Source organism: Pelodiscus sinensis, chromosome 3 (assembly GCF_052426305.1).
Source record: "Pelodiscus sinensis isolate ZL-2025 chromosome 3, ASM5242630v1, whole genome shotgun sequence".
Lineage (NCBI taxonomy): Eukaryota > Metazoa > Chordata > Testudines > Trionychidae > Pelodiscus > Pelodiscus sinensis.
Window position 1 is genome coordinate 19,404,380 of NC_143054.1, and position 10,161 is coordinate 19,414,540.

The 10,161-nt window shown below is 40.8% G+C and overlaps 1 protein-coding gene across 1 annotated transcript in view; it reads left to right on the plus strand.

Moving 5' to 3' along the window:
• Positions 1-10,161, plus strand: part of APOB (apolipoprotein B) — a 47,268-nt gene that overhangs the window by 22,065 nt on the left and 15,042 nt on the right. Inside the window, exons 19-25 of the mRNA XM_075923425.2 lie at positions 1,222-1,404; positions 1,606-1,727; positions 2,387-2,597; positions 3,527-3,702; positions 3,866-4,053; positions 4,321-4,454; positions 9,621-9,994. Coding sequence (XP_075779540.2) covers positions 1,222-1,404; positions 1,606-1,727; positions 2,387-2,597; positions 3,527-3,702; positions 3,866-4,053; positions 4,321-4,454; positions 9,621-9,994 — 1,388 coding nt within the window. The remainder of the gene's footprint in view (positions 1-1,221; positions 1,405-1,605; positions 1,728-2,386; positions 2,598-3,526; positions 3,703-3,865; positions 4,054-4,320; positions 4,455-9,620; positions 9,995-10,161) is intronic.

Here is a 10,161-nt window from a genome sequence, read left to right on the forward strand (position 1 = left end):
TGAGGGTGCCTCCAATTGATGCTGGTGCTCCTTGCAGTTGTGAGGAGTAATGGAAGCCGATGGGAGTATTTGCTCCTGTGAGCCTCCTACTGTGAAGATGGTGCTAAGCTCAGCTTAAGGTATGCTGACTCCAGCTACCTATTTTATATAGCTGGAGCTGCATACCTTAACCCAACCTTCTCAGTTGCATGTAGACCTGGCCTGAAAGATAAATCTAGTACTGGATTTTATTTTGATGGAGTTTGGCTTGTTTTTTTTTTTCTTTTGGATGTGTTTGTTTGCTATTCTGGATATATCACTACTACTATAAAGCTAGGGGGGTAACTTCTTTCTCAGTGGCTAAGTCTACACCAGTACTGTAATTTTCTGACTCCAGTGTATGAAACACACCCTATGAGTGAAGCATGTTACAGCTTTGTAAAGCATCAGTGTGAACCACGTTACAGCATTAGGAGCCACACTCACTGTTAACTACTTCCTTTGTGAAGGTGGTTTACTTAGAGCACTAGATCTCTCTCCCAGCACTTGTGCAGTGGCCATACTTTCCATTTAAATCACTGCCGTGACTGCATTTCAAACTTTTAATTATAGCCAAATCTAGTGTAGTATAGTAGTCAGAGCAGACGAGGACCTGGAAGTCAAGTCTGAAAGGTTCCTGAATTTGTTGTTAGCTATCATAATATTTGGCAAGACAACCTGTTTATGCAAAAATGTCCCCTCTTATAAAATGTTGGTAATAACAATACATATCTATAATGAGCAGTCCTGTAGCACTTTATAAGCATTTGTGGGCAAAACCCACATCCTCAGATGAGCAGAAGAAGAATCTACTCCTCTGAGGAAATGGGTTTTACCCATGAAAGCTCAAGATACAATATATATTTTGTTGCTTTCTAAGGTGCCACAGGACTACTCATTTTTAAAGTTATGGACTAACACAGCTACCCGTCTGACACCTTTAATACATATCTATGCGATGGGATGATAATTATCATAATCACTTTTAGATTCTAAGATGAAAGAATTTGTATGCACACAGATAATTATAATTATTCCATCTTTTTCCCCTCACTAAATGTTATCTCCAAAGTCCTGATTTATTTAAACTTATAATAAGTATATTTTTTAAAAAGTTGCTTGAATAGTAATCTCATAAACAGGAAAATTACAGGAATATTTAGATATTTCTTGAGAATAACTAGATTTATTTTTCTTTTCCAGTAACACATTACATTTGGTCTCTCCAACCAAAACTGAAGTGATTCCACCTCTGATTGAGAACAGAGAGTCATGGACATCTTGCAAACCCTTCTTCATTGGTCTAAATTACTGTACTAAAGTAGCTTACTCTAATGCCAGCTACACAGCTGCAGCACCATACTTCCCACTGACTGGAGAAACCAGGTAAATCATTTCATCCTTGACTGTATCTCTATTATGGCTGCAAATACATATTTCTTTTTTCATATACTTAAATAACAGATAGGAAGGATCAATTCAGAAACAAAATTGTTGGGAATTCAGGTGGTTTATATCCTTTGCTATACTAATTGGATATGGTAATTACTAATATAGGTGCCCTTTTCCTCATTCTGAATTCTCTAGGATTGAAATTGAACTACAGCCGACAGGGGAGGTAGAGGAGTACTCTGCAAATGCTAACTATGAGCTACAGAGAGAGGAAAATGACCTGGTAGACACTTTGAAATTTACCACCGAGACAAAAGGTAAGAATCTAGAGAACAATCAGATTTAGCTCCTCTTTGAATTGTGACATTGCTATGAAGAAAAATAGTTTTAAAAGATCAGGATTGCTATTTACAACATACAGATCAATTGTTGTACCCAATTGCTCAGTTTTATGTAGATGAGTGGTTCCAGTGCATAACTGTTTGAAGGACCATAGTTATATTTGGTACCTTAAAATGTTTAGGGCATTAAATAAAAAAAAATTGATATATGAAAGCAATAATGAAGGGAAATTACAGTGAGCATTGTAAGCAAGAGAAAAGATGCATTGCTGGGTGAAATATTAAAATAAATGGCTAGTCAATAATGCAAAGAAACACAGAAAATCTGTTGCAGAAAAAAGGAGTTGCACCAATATCAAATCGTATGGAGACAAACTGAAGGAGAGCAGTGGTAGATAAAGAGAGAGAGATCAGACACATAAGTAAAGACAATATAGCTGCTCCAGCAGGATGGATGAAATCCCTAGACATTTGAAAGAACAAAGAGAGCAAATTTCAGTTTGAGAACTCAAATTGTGCTCTTCACTATCTGCATTAGACATTTGAGGTAATGCTATTTTCAAATGCGTATTTTTTTCTCATCCTTCCTCCCATAAATCCTAAAAAAGGACCTCTCTTAATGTTGCATTATTCAGGTACAAGACAAAGTGAGGCCTCACTAACCTTCAGATACAATAGAGACAAGAAGATTTTGACCAGTGATTTTCAAATTCCAAATTTTGATATTGACTTCGGTACCAACTTCAGAGTCAATGATGAATCCACTCTGGATATGAGGGCATATACCTTTATCTTAGACATCAGTAACAAGAAGATTCCTGAAGTTACTCTTACTGGTCGCATAAGGTAATCCTAAAATCCTCTTAGATTTTCCAAAGATTTTGCAATTAGCTGAGTGTTTTTTCAGTAGGGTTTTCAGGAGTATGTTCTTCTAGATACACAAAGATCTACTTCTGTCTCTACTCAAAACCCTCTCTTAAAAATATACCAGCAAGTGAGACCCGTCGTTGACCGGGCAAAGTAATTTTGCTTAGATTACACTTCTAGGAAAGATCTAGAAATTAAACATATGTAATAGAAAGTTTATTAATGTTCTTGCAAAAGGGAAGTAAAAGAACTGTCTTAAATTTGTAGGATTTAAACTTCAAACATTCTTTATTTTATTCAATTATTACCATACACAGTAAATTTGAATCAGAAACTCATAAAGCTTCCATTACTCTTTCTGTAACTAATTTGAACTATTTTGTGCACAAAAAGGCTTCCTCCTCATGCGGAGAGGAATAACTCCTGTGCAAAAAGCCCTCTCTTCTGACGACCTACTGTAAACTTTCTTGCGCAAGAACGGGTTTGTAATGTGGATGCTCTGCAAGTTTTTGTGCAAGAACAGGCATCTTGCGCAAGAATCCTGCAGTGTAGACATAGCCTGAGTGTTTACTGAGTTGTTAAAAAAAACAACTATTCCTGATACTATTGTGAGTTTATCCTGAGTAAGGATAAAATACTAATTTGGCCCATATATCCCTAGACCGTCAAAGCTCTACAGTAGTATTATAATAATCTTCCTTTATCAGTGAGTTACAAGGAAATCAATGGGATTTCAATGCACTCATCAGCTCAAGGGCCAAACTCCTAGATCCAAAATAAACCCATTCTTTATACCACCCAGAATTCCTTTTTTACAGGTCTAAATGCTTTACTGCTCCTTAAAAAGTGCCAGCTATAGCATAGCCAAACAGGTGATGCTCACGTTTGCTATCATTTTGCTTTCACAGATATGATGGGAAGAAAGAGACAGTGCTGGGAGGTGTCATTTCTATCCCTCGCCTGCAGACTGAACTTAGAACTGAAGCATTGCTTCATCATCCACCAAATAGGTTTTCTCTTCAGATGGATTCATCTGCAACAGTTTATGGGAACTCGATCTCAGAGACAGTTGTTTTCAGATATGGTATGGGCATTTGGCATGATTTAGAAACTTCACTCCTATGTGAAAGACATACTTATAATCTCCTGTTACGTCTGTTATCCAGTACCTCTCTATACCCAATAAGCCATACAAAAGTAATGTGATTGTTAATTTTCCTCCTTTCCGCCCCCCTCATGATTTTCAGATAATGAGAAGATTGAACTAGAGTGGAACTCAGGCACAAGCACTGCACTGAAAAAAATGTCTGACAGCTTCCCTGTGGACTTTGCTGACTACCCGAAAGCTTTACAGAAGCATGCCAATGAGCTGCTGGACCGGAAAGTGGCTAATACAGATATGACATTGCGGCATATTGTCTCACAACTCATTGTGGTAAGTGTGAATATTTATTCTACAAATATTACAGCTTGATCATACTACCCTGAGGAGCACTTGTGAATAGATCCAGGCATTTTACTGGGACTACTTGTGTAAATACTCACCAGTGTGTTTAAGAGTTGTATTATCAGATCCATCTGCTCCTCACCAGAAAAGCACTCAGTCATGTGCTTAACTTTAAACGTGTGGGTAATCCCACTGACTTAAAGCCAACACTTATTTCATATTACTCTGTAAGACACATCCACTGTGTTATTGCAGGCAACCCGTACCTGGCTGCAGAAGACATCCAAGGATGTTCCTTATGCCCAAACTTTACAAGATAAACTAAATGGACTGCAGGATCTGAACATTCTGCCTGTTATTACCATCCCGGAGGAACTCTTTCTGAAAAGGTAAATGGGGAAATAAGAACAGTCATCATAGGGAAAGGAAACTGAAAAATTTTTCAGGAATTTCTTATTTAAAATGTGGGTTGACCTTGTTTTAGACAATAGAACATAATGTTCATTACAAAGAATGTTAAGAGGAGTAATACATATGTTGGGTCTGAGCCTCAGCTAACGTCCATTGGAGCTGATTTACACTACCTAAGATCTGGTCCATCTCATATCAGTGTATCATGCACTTCATATCCCTTAGCAGACAATGAATAGTTTTCTTTTATGTTTTCTCTTGCTGTGATAACATGACGCTCATGTTAGGCACAAGCATCTTCATTGCTTTCAGTCTGTTCCTGGTCTGAGTATGGGTGGAGAACCAAGTGATCTTTCTCCTGTGGTCTTCTTATCAACTATGCCTATAATTATAATAGAAATTTGCTGTCCTACACTACGTTTTTGTTAGCCATTTCTATTGTCCGTTTCTTAAAAATCACAACTTTGTTTGGGGTGCAAGAACTTTCAGACTAACATTTAGTTCCATTCAACAGCACACGTTTTGTCTAGCTAATCTATTTGTCTTGGAATTTGTACCATACCCGCCCCTGTGGTATCTCAATGTCTTTAGGACCATATTTAATCTAACATACAGTAAAACTCCAATAGCCCGGCACCCAATTGTCCGGCACTCCTGATACTCCAGCATCAAAATGGCAAGCGCTCCCGGCCAGCTGACTTTAAAAGCCAGCCACTCAGTGCATGGTGCCGGCTGTACCTGGACCCAAGCATAAGGTTGGGGGGGGGGGGGGGGAGAGAGTGGGATTGGGTTACAGCACGGAGAATAGTGTTTTGCTCCAGGGAAGGGGAAAGGGAAGGAGAGGGGGAGGGGGATTGGGTCCCGGCCAGCTGATTGAAAAGCCATGCGGCTGTACCGGGACCTCCTAATACTCCAGCATATCCGACAATCTAGGACACCTAGGTCCCAAAGGTGCTGGATTATCGATAATCTACTGTATTTTCTGATGCCGGTAAGGTTCTAATATAATTACAATTCTTGTGCTTCAGTAAAACTGTTTTGTAGACAATGAGACATGCACTTTTGGGTACATCTACAATAGGAAACTATAACATATATCAAATAATAACTCTCAAATTAACTATTTATGTATGTCTGCACTAGAGGGGAGTCTTGAAATTAGTCCGAGGCAGGCTCCCTTAATGTGAATGTGCTACCTCGACTTAGAGCCCCAGGAAGCAATTACTTTGAATGACTCTGGGGAGTAGTTATTTCAAAATAGCAGCAGTGCAGCGCCCATACTACTGCTATTTCAAAATAACTATTTTGAAATAAGTGCTATTCCTTGTGAAAAGCAGAAGTTATTATTTCAAAATAACCAGCCCGTTATTTTGAAATAACGGGCTTGGTAGTGTGGATGTCCCACCCAGGGCTTCCCAGCAGACTCCTGGATGCCTCATGGTCCTCACCTCTGGGGCTCTCTGGTCTCGCAACATCCATGGTACTTCTGGATCACGGATCTTGCTGGACCATAGTGTCCCAGATTTGGGAGGTTCAACTTGTAGTATCATGATCTTTCATGGGTAGAACCCTCTTCATTAGTACAGCTTATCTGATGAAGTGGATTTCACTTATAAAAGCTCATGGTACTGTATATTTGTTAGTCTCCAAGGTGCCACAGGACTACGGGTATGTCTACACTAGCCCCCTAGTTTGAACTAGGGAGGCTAATGAGGGCGACCAAAATTGCAAAAGAAGCAACCTTACTTCAAATTACCAGTTAAACCTCATTTCATGAGGTTTAACTGGTAATTCGAAGTAAGGGATTTATTTCAGAATTGCCCTTCTCTGCCGCGTGTAGACACAGGCAGTTATTCCAGGCTAGTCAACTTCCAAAATGGCGACCGCCCGGGAACATGCTAATGAAGCACGGTATATTTAAATCCCGCGTTTCATTTGCAATTTCGGTCGCCCTCATTAACCTCTCTAGTCCAAACTAGGGGGCTAGTGTAGACATACCCTACTAGCTGTTTTTAAAGTTACAGAATCACATGGCTACCCATGAAGACAGTCATAGGTGCCAACTGACTTTGTCAATATTTTTCCAATTCTGCAGTGGCATGTAGAGCACAAACAAACAATCATTTACAACAGATAGAATAATTCATGTGACTATAGCCCTTTTTTACTGTTTCAATTTGTTTATGAATTAGTCTTCACGGACACATTATGCAAACAATTTCAGCCTATGGACAATGGAAACTTCAGTTTGACTATTCATTATTAGTGCTGTAGAATTGATCATTAGATTATGAGTATTAATATTCTGGTTTCACTATAAAGATTCCATCCCTGATTGTTCTAGCCAGAGTGTACATGCAAAATAGCAGACAGTCTCTGTTCTAAGTATCATAGGGTATGTCTACACAGCAGGGCTAAAGTAAAATTAAGATATGCAATTGATGTAGCTAAAGTTGTGTGAGCTGAAATAACTTAACACGGATTCAGGCAATGTCTACACAGCAGGAAGTCGAAAGAAGAACACTCTTCTTTTGACTTCCCTTACTCCTTGGTTCATGGGGCAGACTCACCACCATAGTGCCTCCAGCTGGCAGTCCTGGGAATTAGCTTGATGACTCGTGGATGCCTCCCTCTAACTGGTGTCTCCCTGTTTTCTCTTTCACTACGGCATCCTCTTCAGGACCCTGATCTCCGGCAGTGCCCACACCACTGACTGAGCCCCCCCTTCCAGGGGTTGGTGATTATCCTGCCTGCACTCCAATGTCCTCCCTTTCCCAGGGCAACCCAGTTCTCCTCCCAGGGAAGACTTGCCTCAGTGACCTACTGCCAGTCTTCATCTAGCCCCTGCCTCAGGCAAACTGCAGTCTGTAATGGCCACTCATCACTGGCAAAGGGGTGTGGACCTGCTGCCCCTGCCTACCATGACTGCCTCTCTACAGCCCTAGTAGCCTCGGTTCAGGCCTTGCAACTTTGGAGCTTGCTTGGCCAGAGCTTCCCCAGCTGTGCCTTCCTTCCCCAGCGATGATCTACCTCCTGGAAGCTTCCAGCTTCCCTGGTAGTCAGGCCGCTACTGCTCTCTCGCCAGAGCAGCAGTCAGTTCTTCTTCTCCCTCCAGGAGTCCTCTTTATATAGCCTCAGCTGGACCCTCATTAGCCAGAACTGCCTCAGCTGGAGCTTTGCTCTCAGTCCTTGCTCAGGTCTGGGGTTTTGCTCTTAAAGGGCCAGCAAGTGCAGGGCAAATGCCCTGTCACACTTGTGAAATAAGGGTTACTATGAGTCAGAGTAAGAAGTCCTCCAGCTCAATATTATTTCAAAATAAAGGCTTAGGGTGCAGACATGCTCCTTAGTATTTCGGAATAACATCAGTTATTCAGAGATAACGCTGCTGTGTATCCATACCCATACAATCTAAAGCCAGGTTAGAGAAACAGATACAAAGAACAAAACAAGGAACTTGTCTAATATACAGATCTTGTAAATTACGGTGAAATTTCTTCTCATGTTTCTCTATGCATAACAATAACTATATCCCTACTGCCACCAATCTTTCCTGTTTCCAGGCACCTGATTGGATGTCTGGAATGCTTTAAGAAAAAAAACTGATTCTAAGAGATGAGTAATGAGGGTATACTTGTTAGTATGAATTTTTGGATGAATAAATGTTTTCTAAAATTTATTAAGTTTTTGAGATATGTAAATATTTTAAAAAATAACCAGCAGCTATCCAAATGCTATCAAACATGTATTAAATAATAAATAATACCCTTCATGTAACACTATACAAACATATCTCTTTTATTCACAAGAACATGATCAGATCCCTGTTTCTACTGTTCTGAAGCTCATGTTCTATACATTTGGTAATGATACACATTGGATCTCTATAGTCCAGACTTCCATTATCTGGCAACATCTGTGGTCCAGCATGCCGGTGGGTGCTTCCATACTGGAGCTCTCACTGGGAAAAGCTGGACCCCATGCCTAGCAACTTCTCCCCTGCCTTTCCAGGGCTTCCAGAGTTCCACAGACAGATCATTTGATCGTTTGTGGTGCTCAAGCTCAGGGAAGAAAGGGGAGAAGCGAGAATGGGAGGGGGGGAGGTGCACAGGGAAAGAGGCTGGGTGACTGCAGAGCCCTGCAGCCAGGGATCAGAAGAACAGCCTGGCAGCCAGTGGCAGCAGTGAGGCCAGCATTGACTGAGCAGGAACTGGGTAGGGGCACTTGGGGGAAGAGGCAGGATGGCTGTGGAGTCTCACAGGCATGGCACAAGAGCGCAGTCCCGTGGTGGGGGCCAGGAGTGCAGCCGCGGGCCTCGGTGCATTGCTGCAGGACTGTGTTTCTGGCCCCTGACTGTGTGGCTCCATAGCCATCCTGCTTCTTCCCCTGAGCACACTCCCGCAGTCCTCACTCAGTCAGCGCCAGCCTCTTGTCTGCCACCTGAGCAGAGCCCCGCAGACAATGGCAGCAGAGGGGCTGGCATTGACTTCCCCTGCTCCAGCAAATTCCCCAGTTAGGAAGTGGTCATAAATGCATATTCTAATACCTTCATTGCTCCATCTCTGACACCCATTCCCATGCCACCATCTCTGTTCATTAATGTTTGTAAGCAGATTGAGCTCTTCAAATAGCAGGTGCAAAATATTAATTAGAATAAAAAACCAGGATCAAAATTGTCCTAAATGTAACAGTCTTGTGTGCAGTTCCCTTGGAAAAAATAATTAGAGAAACAACCAGCATGCACTTTTTATTGAGCTTTGCACAAAAAAGTATAGGCCCTGCCAGTGACATTCTCCTACTTAATCTCTCAGCATTCATGTCTGTTAAATAGGTATAACAACACTTATACACCTCACTGCATAGAGGTTTAATTAGGGCATGTATGTGGTGTGCTGACTAGATTAGAGGTGGGCAATAAGTGGTCAATGGGCTAGGGACAATTCTTCAGGGTTAGGCTCTGGTGGGTCCCTGGCACTTTATTTACCTTACTGTTCCTGGACTAGATGAGGATGATGGTTCTTTCTGCCCTTAATATGAATGTATCTATGAATGACTTCATTATTATTACTTATTAGTATTGCTAATTACTACTTTGTGTGGTTCACAGTTTTACATAATGGTAACAATGGGCAATTTTTGTGTTACAGTGATGGCCGGATCAAATATATTTGGAACAAGGACAGTGTTACAATTAACATCCCATTGCCATTTGGTGGAAGATCGTCACATGACATAAGGCTGCCAAAGATTGTAAAAACACCTCAGTTGGTAATGGAATCAATTGGGATAAATGTGCCATCTCAGGAGTTCCAGCTTCCACTCTTTACTGTTCCAGAGTCCTATCACCTCCGTGTGCCTTTATTGGGCACTTTAGAGGTTTCCACAAATGTATACAGCAATTATTACAACTGGTCTGCATCTTATGCAGTGGCTAACACCACAAAGAATGTTTCCAGCTTGACAACTAGTTATCTGATGAAAGCTGATTCTGTTTTCGACCTCCTTTCATATAGCATACAAGGTAAGAATTTTTGTCAATAGTGTTGTACTTTTAAATCTACTGTTAAAATGTCTATACTTTTATATATAAAAAAAACCAAGGAGTCCTTTGGCACCTTAAAAACTAACAGATTTATCTAAGCTTAAGCTTTCATGGGTAAAAAACATTTAGCCAGATACATACAGTTT